Source organism: Diadema antillarum, unplaced genomic scaffold, assembly GCF_040938485.1.
Source record: "Diadema antillarum isolate AM-2024a unplaced genomic scaffold, OU_Dant_1.0 seq00001037_RagTag, whole genome shotgun sequence".
Taxonomy (NCBI): Eukaryota; Metazoa; Echinodermata; class Echinoidea; order Diadematoida; family Diadematidae; genus Diadema; species Diadema antillarum.
In genome coordinates, this window is record NW_027271869.1 from 213,764 (window position 1) to 230,383 (window position 16,620).

Sequence of the window (16,620 nt, forward strand, 5' to 3'; positions counted from 1 at the left end):
AACAATACTTTATATTAGGATTTACGTGTACAGCTCCCTCCCTCTTTTATTGGTCATTACAACTTAACATGCATTTCATGCTGTGGACAATATTTATTCCTTTTGATATCACAAAAATGAATATATTAAAGATTTATGAGTACACAATGTATGTCAGAGAGTTGTTAGATAAAGATATCACCATTTTGTACGTGTTGTTGCTGCCAATATCAACGACAGTATAATTTAGTGAATACCCATACAGTAGATTATCTAGTCGGTGCATAGAAAAGACATTCACACAAGTATGTTATTGGTTGCTACATTGTGTGCACTGCTTAAACACTCCCTTTATTAGCATTTGATATATTTTGTTTTGGTATGTGGTATTTTTGCTGGTACTGGTAGTTTTGGAAATGTTTTTGGTGCTGGTTTCACATTTGGGTTTGCTCTGTTGAGAATACATAATCAGTTTCTTCCATTCCTTGTGTACATGTTTTATTGCTTTCTGATTATGTTTTCAAGGTGAAATTCATATACTTCTACTGGATCATATGATCACAAAGAAAAATAGAATTTCATATAAAAAAGAACAAACAAATTAAAAACAGAATGTCAAGACATGGTTTATGTTATTCCTGGAGTTTGAAACCTGAATAGTACTTCGGTATGAATTCTGGAGTCATGAAATATTATTTAATGAGTAACTTTTTTCTTGCTGAAATAATGAAGACTAATCAGGCATTAAAAGAAACAATTGCACTTGTGTGCAAAGGAAAAGGATACAGTAGTATTCAAACATGCTAACCCTCTGATTTTTCGACATAGATTCATTAAAAACTGACATCAAGCTTGCCCAGATAGCACTTACATTATGTGTGAAAGTTCATCTTAAACTGCTGTGCTGCAGCTAATGGTGAAAAGTAAGGTTAATGTGTTGCTTTAATACAAATCCTCTCTTTTTGTGGCTTCTGGAGGCTTGTTCCTTTGAAAGAAAGAGTGTGCTGTAAAAACAAAGTAATATTGCAATGCATCATAGAGGAATTCATTGACTCTAAGAAATAAAGATGTCCCACACATATCATACTAGTATGTTACAAAATCGCCATTTCCAAATGCAGTGGGCTGAATGTTGTACTTCTCTGATATTGAAGCTGCTATCTACAAATTCTTTTGAAATCAAAACATTTTTTATGGCATTTTAGAATTACCATCACTATCATTATTTACTTTCATAATGAGATTTTTGTCCTCAGTAAATTTCTGTTACACCTTGGTAGTAGAAATAGGAAACTCTAGCATTTAAAGGGAAGATAAACCCCAAGAACAATGTGGATCGAGTGAAAGCAGCAACATTAGTAGAACACATCAGTGAAAGTTTGAAGAAAATCGGACAATCGATGCAAATGTTATGAATTTTTAAAGTTTTGGTGTTGGAACCGCTGGATGAGGAGACTACTAGAGGTTATGACGTATGAGTGGACAACAATACCAAGAAAATACTACAAAAATCCATTTTTCATGAAAAGTACAAATTCCATCAATTTGATATTGACATATGTTAAGGGTAGCAATTATTCCCCCTGCTTTCTGAAAGCGGTTGGTCCACTGCTCTTTCATAATTCTAGAAAAGTGAATTTTTGTTGAATTTCCTTTATATTTTCTTTGTATTGTTGTCCACTCATACGTCATATCCTCTAGTAGTCTCCTCATCCAGCGGTTCCAACACCAAAGCTTTAAAAATTCATAACTTTTGCATCGATTGTCCGATTTTCCTCAAACTTTCATTTATGTGTTCTACTAATGTTGCTGCTTTCACTCAATCCACATTGCTCTTTGGGTTTACCTTCCCTTTAAAGAATATTTCTAATGCTTGAGTATACATGTTTTGTTGCTGTTTTTGTCAGCTTGTCATGCTGTTATATTAAAGTTATTCAGATTTAGTGCTGCTTAGTAAATGATCAAGATTATAATCAAATCTTTTCATTCTTTTGACTGGACAAAATGAAACACATGTACACTTTTAAATGATGAATACATCAACATGACAGTGTGCACATTTAGTAATATTTCTTTGCTGACATATAGTTGTGTGGTAGAATTTCAATTCATTTAGTTAGTTTTTCTGTTGTTTTTAAAGGGCATTTTGTCACATGCAACTCTTCTGTCTGCAGTAGTCTTCTACTGTGTATGATCTGAAATGTTTGTATTCTTGTGTTTTCCTGAAGACTCTTTTTCATAAAATAGAATAGTCCAGAACTAGTAAAGCGGCAATCGAACAAATCGTACACATAGTTTTACAGACGATGTATCAAGAGTAGATGTGACTATCTGTAATATTAATGCATTCCTGACACATTCCTCCCGAGTAGCTTTATCAAAAGTTTGAGTGCATATAATGTTTACTTTTTCTTATCTTGCCAGTATAACTTGAACACTGATTAAATCAGGAACTTTCATTCTTGGGTAACAAGGCTATTAAGGATGATTGTTGGGAATTGTTACATTTGTAGAATTCAATATAAGACATCAGTATTTATTGTCTTTCTTTAGGATATTTATGATATTTATTTCTGGCTGTAAGTGGAGACACTGCCTCTGTTTTTCTGGTTTATAGCATAGTCTTATGCTTCTTGACCAGAAGTTCAAAATAATGTTTAAAAACATACATACACATGCACACACACACACACACACACAATTTGTAAGATATCTACCAACAAATCAGTAGGAATAGGTCAGTGAAAGATTTAGAAATGTTAGGCAGAAATGGAGAAGCTAAGTTCACAGTAAAGTAAATTATTCAGCATTGCATTGTGTGGATAGATTGAAAAGGCCCACATGTTTTATGATGTCTGTTTTGTAAATAGTACTTATTTGTTTTACATAGAATATGTCTCTAACCTTTCCAGTCTTACATCTGGAAATGATTACTGGCTTCATACAACTTTTCAATATCAAGGACATTATAAACTTAGTTCCTTCAGTCAAAGAAAGAAAAAAGAAAAAAAAATCAATTTGTGGCTGTGTGATCGTAACTGAGTGAAATAATACCTAGTGCATGTTGTACAGTTATAAGAGCGAGAAGGTCAGTTTGATGTGTCCTCAGAATGGTGTGCTGGCATTCAAACAGTCATAACTATCTCAATTTACTGTTTTTCTTCAGATATTTCTTGATCTATTACTATGATGCTACTAACCAATTTTCACTGAGAATAACTCTCATGAAAACGAGGTGGAGATTCCTTTGAATCTAAAATGGTCAGGCACAGACTTTATGTGCATACTTGGTTCTTGTACAACTTCATGTAACTTTGACATTGATATTATTAAAAGTATGTTGATTAATTCAATTTTAAAGTATGTTTGCATGGTCTTGTATGCTAGGTGTAATATTGGAATTGAGATTCTGTGTCAGAAAAATTGACCTTCTCAGAAAAAGATTGGCTATGAAACAGAGGGTGTAAAGACTACAAACATTCCAAAGTGCAGCTAGTGAAACCACAGGTGAGAATTTCCTTGTGTGCCTTCCTTGCCAGGTGTCAGTTGCTTGCAAAAGTAGATTTGATTTCAAAGAAAGAGAATGAGAAACAAAATTTGATAATCAAAATAATAATAGTGATTACAGTAATTGCAATAATGATAATAATAATGATGATGATGATGATGATAATAATAATAATAATAATGATAATGATAATAATGATAAATGTAATTAATATGGTAAGAAATTAAAGTTCATCTATATACTTAAGTACAGATGAATGGTCAATGTTTATAAATGCAAATTATGAAAGATAGGAACAATTACAATTTTGTTCATCATGAACCATCCGGAAATGTGAGCATAATATTTTATGTTCAAATTATTGGTTCTTGTCATTCTCCTCAACTGCAATATTTATGTCTTTTAAAAAGTCATAATATGTGTGAAGATCAAGTTGAGAAGATTATTAATGCGGCACTGTTAACTCAAATTGAAAGCAGGATGTCTAGCCCTTTGAAAATAAATCTAGTTTGCAGTGTGATACCACTACAAACAGCACAGTGATGCTATCAGTCCATGAGATGTACAAAGATTGTAGTAATATCTAGTGTGCTTCCCATTATAGGGTTTATTTGAGTGCAAAATATGAAAGAATGTGCCAGTCTCTATTACTAGCATTCCATATATTTGTAAATTAAACATTCCATGTTCTTTGCCAATTAAAGTTTGAAGTCTTCTTACAGCAATTGATCTGCATGATTTGTTTCATTCTTTTAAAGCTTGTGAATTCTTTTCAATGTGATGTGAAAACCTCAAGAGAAGATCGTTTATGAATGTAGAAAATCATTTAGGTAGTAAAACAATGAAATCTAAAACTATATCAAAATAGTTTCCCCAGCTGGTTGGAGGCAGCTATGGAGCCCTTCATGTTAGCTACTTTAATTAATAGCAGAGCTTTTCAAACACCACAATTGAAGTGCCTTGTATGTGAGCAAACATTTTGCATGGTTTTGTTGTGATCTCAATGATGGGATTGTGATTAAGTTAAAAGGGAAAACATGAACCAACTATACCTGGTATTCACATTTTCCTGCCCCTCACCCTCTAAAATTAAAAAAGGGGAAAATTGTCAATATTTGATGGTATGATAGTAAGTCAGTGTTTAAATATTCACTTGATGCAGTGACAGGTTAAAAACTTATTCTTCCTATTGTAATGAGACAATACTTTTTGGTTGTTGTTTTCACAGACAATGCAAAACAATATGCTATGGATTTTGCTAGTGACATTGTCACCTGGAGAACATGTTCTGCATTGAAAAGAAATTAGCTTTCTAGCTAGGATGTCACTTCTCAAATTAATCCATTATCAGATTGCTGCCAGTCTGTGAAAATCTATGAAATGCCAGCCCCACATCGGTAGCCATGGCCTCAACCTGTGTGTGGTTCATCTCCATTCATAAATTGTCCACAATAATTAAAAGCATTAGGTATTTATCATTTGCAGATGAAACAAAAACCCAACTTTAGTGCTTCAAAATAGTTCTAAAATGTGAGTTAAGGATAGAAACAACCCATGTAAAAATTTAAATCAGTGTAATCAGTGTTAAGTATTGTTAAATATACAAAATGTGAACAATAGCTGTAATGAAAATGTTTCTAGACTAAACGGTGTACTGTTATGGTTTAGTCGGAAAAATAGTGATATCTCCTTATATTTTAGGCATTATTAAGAAATTTTAATGTGATAGGATGCTTTGTGATACAACTGACCTTAGCTACTATGCATCAAATGTGATATCTTTAACATTTTCTAAATCACTGCTCCCAATGGTAAACAGTACCTTTACTACCCAATAGATTGTATCCAGGAAACAGCCTCTCCATGAATAGTTGCCATGGTTACTGCAATTATTACAGCTTGCAACAATTGCTAACATCTGTATGAAATGGACCCCCTGTGGTGGTAGACAGAATCTCGTGGCTCCTAGAGTCTGGCATCAGTTTTGTTAGACTGTTTACACACCTCCATTTTGATGGCTTCAAAATGGGGCATGTGTTAGCTTTTTTTTGTGTGTCCACACTGACTAATCTGGGCCCCATTTTATCAAAAGATATAATCAATTATAGATTTCCTTACCACACAGGCTGCCATAGATTTACATTCGAAATCAATAATATAATCAATTATAACTCTTCATAAAGAGGGCCCAGAGATGTCTAGGTTTTTTACACCATGTGAAATTATTTACTGACATTCTGAATTATCATAAAATCAATCACTATTTGCATACATTTACTAAAATCATTCACATTTATTTTCTTGTGTACCACCAGTTTCAAACTCTGAGACTTTTAAATCTGTCCCCTTTTTTGGACACATAGAAATCATTTTAAAAATCTCACTTAAACACTTGAGATGTATCAAAACTGGAGACAGCAGACTCTATATGCCAAATATTTTGCGAGATTTTTATTTTTGCAAATTTCGCAAATCAAGTGCTGTTGGCGAATTTAAAAACATGGGAAAATATTAACTTTAATCCTGTACATGGACGTGCATGTGCAATCATAGGATTCTCTGCTCAGTACTGTGCTCCACGATTGCGAATTTAATCACTCACAAAATTGTTGCAAAGTCTGAATTCGTGAAAAATTCGACCCTTTTAATATGTTGTATATACAGTAGTTTACATATACAGCAGTTTACAGTCAGATTCCTGCAATAATCTTGCAGCCAGTTGAATCAATGACCAGTGTCCACATGCCATAATTACCCATGTGTAGCTAATAGGTCTTTAAGCATAATGTGTATGTTGTATGTTGCTATAAACTACTATAAAACACGATATTTTCGCAGCATTAAATTTTCACGAATTGGAGCAACGGCCTTTTTCGCGGCATGAAATATTCACGAGTTGCCTCTAACATTCAATGCATAGAGTGTAGACAAGAACTTTTGTGTGCATTTTAATTTCGTGAATCTTGGCTCTCGCAAAATTCACAAAATTAAAATGCACACGTACGTTCCTCGTTTTACAGTAAACATAGATTTTGTCCATTAAACTGTGTGATGCTTCCTATTAAGTTGATTGAATTATATTACATGGAAAGACAACACACAAACATATTACAAGACAAAAGCTAATAATGCAAAAATTAATACATTAATCTCTGTGTGTGTGTGTGTGTGTGTGTGTACAATGTATGTACATGTGTGTCACTGTGTATCAGTTGTGGATCATTGCTGCTTTGCTAGCGAAAGGTTCAATTCAGACAGTCTAGTTGTTATGCAATTGCCTTATCTATTAGCATTACTCATTCACATCGTAGCACACGAATCACAGCCAGTCACAAAATCTTATGGCTTCCAACCAGAACTGACTGGTCACAGCTGGTTGTAGACAGGCATATGTACACATGTAGAAAACAAGGAGAGTACATTGGAGTTGTGTGTAGCGCTCAATGTGGTATGATGCAAGTTTGCATCGTGAGATCTTTAGGGAGACTCATCCACTTCAACTCATGCAGTCATTTTCTCATGTATCTCAAGTGAAGGGGACTGGGTTTTTCCTTTGACTCAGCTCATATTCGACTTTGTAACTTTGACTCAGCCAAATTTTGTTGTAGGTCAGAGCTACCAAGTCTCACGCATTTTGCGTGAGACTCAAGCATTTATGGTCTGTATCACGATCTCACGCAATGGCACCCATTTTTCTCACGCATTGGACGAAGTCTGCAACTTGGGCCTATAATAAGGAGCATTGCTCTCAAAAGATTAAAGTGATAGTTGCAATTGAAGGTATATTTCCCTTACGTCTTTCAAAATAAGTAAAAAATGGTCACCTGATCGTACCATTAAGAGCTAAGAATTGAAAAAGCTCCCTACCGTGGGAGGCCACAGGGGGGAAAACCCCTCCTTACACCCTCGCTTGCGCGCACATTCGCGCGCCGAGTTATGAAAATCTCACTCATAAAAATTGTTTGAACTTGGCATCCCTGGTATGTGAATGCATTGGTGGAAAAATCAGGACCTCTGTCGCATTCATCTATTGCTCACGTGGGGAGAACAGTCCGACCTGGATTATCCAGCCCTCTCTTATCTGGACTTTTCTGTTATCTGGACACCTCCAAGCAGTGAAGACGAGGAAAAATAAAAAGTAATTTCAAACACAATTGAAACTCCTACAAAACTCGCACAATTTACCTATGATATTCCCCACAGAAACATGATGAATTTTATAGTAAAATTTTTCAATTTCATGAATTTGATTGTATGTAAGCTGGCATAAATTACAATGTTATTCTGTTGTGGTGTACACTACGTAGCTACTACTTGGTCAGCAGCCTATGCTTGTACTTATTTGTTTCTCTCATATCCGACCAAATTGCGTATATCCAGACAGACGCCGGTCCCTACATGGCTAGATAACAGAGGTCGGACTGTGCTGTATCTTGTGTAACACAACCCAAAACAGTGCAATGCAAATCTCTTCTGGAGAGCTGAGTGGATATATGATAAAGGTGTTCTACAATATGAAATATCATAAATCACTTTACATGGAAGCTTACTGATACGCTATACTGTATCTGCCGGCATACATACAAAGCAGATCATGTAAGCCTTCCAGCTGTATTTTATGTGGTGCATCCACTTTAAATCCTGGGGCCAGATTCTGAGGACTTAATTAGCGTTTGATTAGCACTTAATTAGCGAATCGGTATTCTGAGTGCTTGATTAAGTAGGGGGTTTATTAACTACCATGACAACAAGCGTTTTGGTGGGAAAGTCTTACGCGCTTGCGCATTATGCGCGTGCACCTCTGAGAGGACTTAATCACAGAGTTAATTAGAAATCAGTATTCTGAGCGTGTGTGAAAGTTAATGGAAAACTTAATGATACCAATGAGTGTCATTAACTACCCCGGTATCAAGCATTAGTGTTTTTTCTCAGCTACAACAATGCTTACCATCTTCAGTAACTGAGGAGCGGTTGAATCTTGTTGTCATGAAATCCATAAAATTCAGAGAAAAAATAAATATAGGCGATCTTCAAGAAATTTTGTTATTTTATATGGGCAAAGAGGTTGAGATCTTCGCGTCTGTAGGTGAAGGGTTGTAGTCAAAGACAGGAGTGTGCACATGGAGCTCTTGGGTTGTAATTACTTGTACAGAGGGCGTAGACGAGCGCGCATTGAGGGAATATTTGGGCGCGTAATCATCATTTTGGCTTCTAACAACGTATCTGATTGGATGGAATAACAATTAGATGGGAGGAACATAAGATTAATTATAGGGGACTTAATCATACCTTAACTACGTCCTCAGAATACCAATGTTGCTCATGATTAAGGGCCTGTTAACTTCTCGACTTAACTACGAAGTTAATTGCACACTTAATTACAACCTCAGAATACCACCCCAGAATTTGTTGGTTTATGCTGCCTCTCCTTCCCCTGTCCAATCCAACACTCTTGTCCTTGTCAGGTATCTAGTTTGATGAAGTCTTCTCCAAACACATCCAGTTTGTAATCATTACCTCAGGAACATCTGGACACTATAAACAATCTAGAGCTACATTCATGCTGATGAAATGATTGACTCCATTTTGATTTGTACAATCTGAAGCAATAGGGAAAAAATGATTAAAAGTACAGTTACAGTGCACTCCCGTTATAATAAACACGGTTACTATGAAATTCCGGTTACAACAAAGTAATAATTCAGGCTGCAACATTATCCACTCTATATATTTCTATTGTTTATTTGGTCGATTATAACGAAATTTCGATATAACGAAAGAAAACTGCCGGTCCCGAGGACTTCGTTATATGGGAGTCCAATGTATTAGGCTTGCAAAGGAGATTAATACGCCACAGCCAGTGCTGGTAATATTCATTTGTGTAGATCATTGCATCCATGTTACATTCAATGAATAGTTTGCATAAAAAGTGTCATGAAAATTGTGTTGTGAAGTATGCAACATTTATCATGATAATTTCATGGATTTACAGTCAGTAACATTCCTTGTGAAAGATGTCTATCAACATTAATGACTCAACATTTATGACTTTATTTCTGTATTGGAAGCATCAAGATCGTTTGCTTTGGGATAAATCATTGCATACAAAAATAAGATGCAGTGCTAGTGCTAATTTTCTGCAAGAAGTTTGCCTTTAAGTATTTGTGTGTCTGTGCCATGGTTGTATGTTTATTTTTCTTTATCAGGGAGTGAGTGAGATACTTGTACAGTATGATATCACATTGCTGAGACTATGTTAATTTTTTCTCTTTTATGCTGCACAAGGCAATATTGCTGATGTTATAAACTCTTCATTTTTGCTTTCAAATCCTTCATTACCACAGGAGCAATCCTAGATTTTCTGGCGTTGGTCTACATCATCAGAACCTACCGCATCCGGCCAGAGGATGACCTAGAAGAAGAGGAAACCGGCCAGACACGGGTCGGTAGCCGTACCTACGGCCGCTTCCACAATGAGGACGCAAAACGGAGTATGGCCACCCCAAGCACCGCCTCAGACGAGTCGAGGCAGAGCCAGTACCGGTCGGAGAATGAGGCACGGTATCCCGGTGGGGAGGTGGAACCACAGCCCCCCAACCCGTTTGAGGGGGAGCCTAAAGATGATGAAGTAGATCCAGCAGGAGATGCAGGGCTCACCAGATATCCTCCTTAGTACTCCCTGACACCCTGGCCGCTTGGGCATCCCTCCTTCTATCCCCCCTTCTCCCTCTCCACCCCCTTCTTTCCTGACAATCTCCATCTTACCTTCTTCCTTCTTTTTCTTAGTCTCTCTTTCTGACTCCCTCTTTCTTCTTTCTTTATATTTTCTACCCGGTCCCGGCGGTCTGTAGACTATGCACAATTGCCTCAAGTATTTGACCTTAGCCCTGTGTTATAGAGTTGACATTTAGATTATCAGTTTGGTCATGACACAGTTAGCCCTCAAGCTGTGTTTGACAGCAGTCTTGAAATCAACTACATCTTTGTGTCAAATGGACATCGAGTCTATTTGAGTTAACTTTTGTAGGATGTTTTAGCTCATCTTAGCCCAAGGCTCAAGTGAGCTTCTTCTTTTTTTACGTTGTAAGGTAGAAGGTTTGTGGGAAGTGAATTCAGAGTGTGAGCTACAGGTGAGAATTTATTCAATAGAATAGAAATCATTGGGTTCCTTATGAAATCACATTCCATTTGGAAATTTGAATGAAAATGTCTGAACTCGGCCAAAATCAGATTGTCATTAAAATTTCAGTGCATGTAGTCACGTTTGTTGACTAATTATTTCCCGTAAGTCATCTCCTAACCTTGTGGTTCACATGGGAATTGGAATTGAGTACAAGAATTGTGCATTTTGGGTATTCCCATGGTATTTAATACCATTCTCACATCTGATAGTATTGAGAAGAAGTGGTTCTATGACTGCCCACTATACCAGATAATGAGAACATACAAGATGTCACCAATCAAGCAATATGATGCCATGAAGCACATTGAAGAGTATTATTTCAATATTTAAATCTCTTCTTGATATCATCAAGGGAACTTGTGGAAAATTGAATTGCAAAAATCAATATAATATCCATGTTTATAAATTTGAAATATTTGAGATGAAATTGCTAAAATACAAAAAAAAAAAAAATAATGAAAGTGTATGTGGTAATATTGGTAGCGTCATCAAAAAGTATATCTTGTCATGTAATGAGTGCAGTATCATCAGAAAAATTTTGTTTTCTCTATTCGATGATGATGACCTTGAAAGAAAATATGAAAATGGTGTCTGTCTGTTTTTGCATTCAAATTCTTCAAATGTACAAGTGTACATTAGATATTGAATGGCTTCCTCTATAGAGGAATGCTGAGAACCAACCCAACCTGATCAAACATATCATTCTCTGGGGTAGATAAGGTGTTGTTATTATAGTTGGAATTCACGTGTCTTCAGACTGGGTATTTATGGATTAAAGTCTGAATATTAAGGAACAAGGGGTGACACAAGTTGTGAAATTTTGTCTCTTCCCTGCATGAGTGAGGAAGGAGAGTATGTCATCAAATATTTGTTTCACATCTTGAAGCCATTGTCGTTAATCCATTCCACAATTCTCTGAGGACCTCCAATGCCCGTGGATGAGATTCTTTTTGCACATCAATGAAGAGCACACAGAGTCCTCAACGGGTTAAGACTATATTTGAGACGAGACCATCTTTTCTCACAGTCTCATATATGTTAACCCGTTGCGGACAAATCCCAAGTATACTCAGGCAAGCATCTATGGGAAATGCGTGTTGTAGCAAAATCAGTCCGTCTTCAACAGGATAAGAAAAATCCATTCTGAAGTATCACCCCCTTACTTACTGGATCCCAGGAGTGCCATGTATCCAACCAACTGGAGTGACAATCATGTGAGAAGGCAACCTGTGTGAAGGCAACCTGTGCAAAAACAGTCAAGCAGTACATGTATCCCCTTTTCATGGTCAACCGAGTGTGCTATAGAGCAATGCAAAATATCAATTGGACATGGGATATGAATAGAGCATGCGCTGGGCTCACAAGCTCTTTTGTTACACACCATAAAAGCACCCAAATGGGGTCAGCGAAAGTTAAAATCTAGTGAGCTCAGCCTTGATTGCTACATACGTCTTTGTACAAGTTTTATGGCAAAACAAGCACACTACTACACTGGAAAGGGTAAATTGGACAAAAATAAAAGCAGTTTTGATATTGACAAAGAAAAGATATTGATAAAAGAAACTCAAATCTTTCAATCAAAGTCATTTTTCTGGTCAGCATTTATAACACAAATAAACATGAATGTAGGCCCTGAATGCAGACATTCTCGTCTACATTTTGGGAACCTGGTCCCCATAAGGAAATTGGGTTAAAGGGATAGTACAGTATTGGTGGAGACGAGAATTTGGCTTTTAACTCTTTGCGAGATACCAAGAAAACACTTATGATATAGTACAGAGCATACCATTTTAAGAGGAATTCAAAGTTTATTTGATGAAAATCAGGCTTGGAATGGCTGAAACATCCAAAAACAAAGTATAACAAAGCGATCGTAATAAAGTGTGGGTCCCACACTTTATTAGAATTGCTCTTTTTTGGATATCTCAGCCATTTCAAAACCAATTTTCATCAAATAAATGTTGAATTCTTCATAGAATTGCATGCTCTTTCATGTGTCATAAGAGGTTTCTCATCATCTCACCCAAAAATGTTAGAAACCTGAAATTAGGTCTCAACCAAAACTATACGATCCCTTTAAATGATTGTCACTCCAGTTGGTGGGATACATGGCACACCTGGGATCCTGTAAGCAATTGGGTGATACTTCAGAATGGATTTTTCTTAACCTGTTGAAGACGGACTGCTTTTGCTACAACATGCATTTCCCATAGATGCTTGCCTGAGTATACTTGGGATTTGTCCTCAACGGGTTAACATATATGAGATTGTGAGAAAAGGTGGTCTTGTCTAAAATGTAGTCTTAACCCGTTGAGGACGGGCTAAATTTGCTACAACACGCATTTCCCATCGATACCTGCCCAAGTATAGTCGGAGCTAGTCTCCAGTGGGTAAAGATATCTAATGGTTGACCACGATGTTACCGCTTAGCTCTTGTGGATCAGGTGAATGCACTAAGTGGAAAATTAATTGAGTAAGAAAAAGTATTTACTGCAGCTATGACAACATAGGACAAGTGTTGTTCCTTTCGGTATCACAAAAAGAACCATGTGCATATATATATATATATATATATAATGTCCATAATAATAATAAGGGGCATTTAAACTTCACAGCTACTCTAATAACATACTCTACTGTGCTTTGCCAAATAATAGTCATGACGTACATAATTCAACCTTAAGTAATATATTGTAGATGATGAGTACATGCATGTTTATATATAAATATGGATGACTATTTGTGTGGGTACATGCTTGTATGTACCAGGTATGTCATCAGTAGAAAAATGTGTCCTCTGTCACATGGGTGTGAGATCATGGCAAACTTTCACAATGTTCTTGTGGTATTCTCACTCTGTTCTGTGTGTAAAAAGAGAGAAATAGAAAGGATATCTGAGCTCTATGGGTCTCGCCGACCAGTAATCCTAGTCATACCTCATTCCACTTTAATGGACTTTGAACACAAAGTTTCATCATCATCGACAAAACGAAACTATCGTAAGCGTCATCATACAGCTCCATGTCGTGACGCCAAGTTTGATTTTGACGCAGACACAGGTGTAGGGCTTTCAAGAGTACAACTTACTCAGTCTTCCAGTTTCAATCTTTCATAGGTCTCTCAGGGTCACGGGTTTGTAATCAGAAGTTTCTAAATTTGTATTGCATTGTGCTACACAATGCTTGTTGGTGCATCACATTTATAAGCAGAAATCATTCCATGAGATTAATTATGCACATGATGTGTGGCAATCAGCCGATTGTCGGGGTTTGGGTTTTTACAGACTATTTCGAAAAGTTCACCATGCTGCTGATGTTGGGATCAAGTGTATATGACATGCTCCATGATAACTAAAATTGACAGTCTACCACTTTATCACAAGATCTAGGATGTGATAATGCATATAATATATATGATCTTTAGTTTTTTATATTTTCTGAAAGAGCAGTTCTTCTTCTTCAACATTACACTTAAGTTTGGGATCGTAAAGGAAATGGAAATTGTGTTTTTAGCAGCTCTTCTAGAACACTTCTGCTTCCCCTGATTTCCAGCTAGTCTGTTGGGGGGGGGGGGGGGGTAGTATATATTTTGGTTTCTTGACACACAGATTCATCTGAAAGTCTGCTTCAGTTCTGTCAGTGTTTAGTTCAGTGTTAGTTTTCATGGCTATTAAGTAAGTGTACTACATATTGCTCAGTGCCACGTAGTGATGCGATAGTGACTTACTATTCTATAAAGCCTTTGAAATGAAAGATATCACTTACATACCGTCTATCACAATTCAGAATACCACCCTATGTACACATTGTACTGTCAAGATGTATCAGGATAATCACCTGTAGACAAAGGGCATTTTTATGAGCTAACTCTGTATGAACCACACCTCTTTGAGTCCCCCCCCCCCCCCAGTGCAACCATATTTTCCTTTTGTCTCATGCCTTGGAGAAGACACTGCCCCCCCCCCCCCCCTCCCCCCGGGGGAAAAAAATGAACAAATGAACAAACAAACAAACAGTTGCAGGTAGATGTGCCAATACTTCACCTACATACATAATGTATTCAAATATTAGTGAGAGATAAGAAGCATGTTCATATAATTGAGGTTCACTAATTCCTGGTGTATAGAGAAACATATATAATTCTATGGTAATTTTCTTTTCCATTGTGTCAAGATGTATTAGTTTCTTTAAGATTAAACCTATTTAGTGATTTTTTTTTTCTTTTGTAGGTTTTAAATCTATGATGTACAATCTCATGACGTGAGTGAATTTGACATATGACATATTAATAAGCTTTTATTTCATCTGGTAGTGAAGAAACCATGATTTTAGCCCAAAAGGGAGCTATTCATCTGTAGTCGTAATGTATGCAGTGAATGGCAAAGATGTGTATGATCTGTAATATATCAGTCAATGATGGTATTCTAGGGACTAGCATATCACACTTAAATAGTCTGTTGTGTACACTGTGACCTGGGCATGTTGATGGTTTCTCAGCCATAAAAGATTTGTGTGTACTGTGCACTCCTGTTAAAACAAATGCATTTATGACAAAAATCTTATTACAACAAGGTGAAAATTCTGTTCCCAAAGTCATTATTTTTTACTATTTTATACTTTATTGTTCGGCTATTTAGAAATTTCAGTATAAGAAAACTGCCGCTCCCGAGGATTTCGTTATAGCAGGAGTTGGCTGTACAATGTACCATGGTTTGGTAAATAGCATATGAACACTTATGTTATGCAGTCTACTCTCTACATTAGTTTGTACAATGTAGTATAGAGTGCTAAAAGTGTAGGATTTGTTATATCATCAGACTTTCTTCCATTTCTTTATGGATAAATTATTCCTCTGAAGCAATGCCTAAGAATAAACATGTGCATATATGTATATAATACCTTTCGGAACGATGAAACTACTCATGTGACCTGTTACGACAGCCACCTGCACTTGAGTGGCTATTGATGGTCAATATTGGTTTCTGTATCAGAATGAGTTGTAGTTTCTCTTTCTGTGTGGTGTGGCTGGAGACCTTTTGTATTGACTTTTTTTTTCCTTCCATAGTCCCTTCAGGACTACTTCTGTGCCAGTTTATTGATATATTATGGAGTAATGTCAATGTTTGTAATCTATATAGTGATACCACTTTCAAATGTGTAAGCCATGATATTCCTTGCCAGCTGTGCTTTCTAGGCCAGTGGACAACTTACGATGTCAATGAAAGGGTGGAAGCACCACCTCCGTGCCTGTCAGGGCATACAGAACACCAAAGGAGCACAAGCTTTGTAGCTGTGAAGTGGATGAAAAGCATCAGTAGAAATCCTGTATCGATTCTTGCACTTATCTGATCTAAGAGTCTTGTGATAGAGAGCAAACAGACGTGAAATCATTTGCTTTCTCCGTCACCTGATCCTTGTATGTTTCCCACCATGCCTGTTGTCTCACATTGTTGGTTATAAGCACTGTCATCAAATTCTTAATTATAGCGGCTTGTGCTCATGTGCTTGAGTTGTAAGTACGTGTGTTTCACAGGAAATTTCCAGGAGGAATCTAAATCTGATGATGGCAAAATCGTGGTGGAAGTGAAGGAACCTGAGTAATGGCTTGAGCTGATCATTAACTTGTTTATCCTTGCAAGTTTCTGTTTGGTTCATATGTCTGTTGTGAAATACAATAAAAAAGAACCTTTGTTCACATCTTCATGTGACCTGTTAAGTAGTTGTAGGGAATTGTAGGAAGGCTGAATTTGAGACTACAAGCCTTGTGTGCTGACATGTTTTTTGACATTTGCATCTTTGTCTCAATTCATGTGCATAAAACTTTGAGTTAGATTTATTAATGATAGAATTCTAGGCTCTTTAGGTACTGTGCAATTTTGGCTGTCTTTCTTTCATCATCTTATTCTCTATCATTTCCAAGAAATAAGTTTTGCAATACATGGAAAGGAAAA

The 16,620-nt window shown here is 36.5% G+C and overlaps 1 protein-coding gene across 1 annotated transcript in view; it reads left to right on the forward strand.

The window, feature by feature from the left end:
* LOC139742931 (uncharacterized) overlaps nucleotides 1-10,169 on the forward strand; it is a 34,751-nt gene extending 24,582 nt beyond the window's left edge. Inside the window, exon 5 of the mRNA XM_071653439.1 lies at nucleotides 9,832-10,169. Coding sequence (XP_071509540.1) covers nucleotides 9,832-10,160 — 329 coding nt within the window. The 3' untranslated portion in view covers nucleotides 10,161-10,169. The remainder of the gene's footprint in view (nucleotides 1-9,831) is intronic.
* Nucleotides 10,170-16,620: the final 6,451 nt, after the last annotated feature.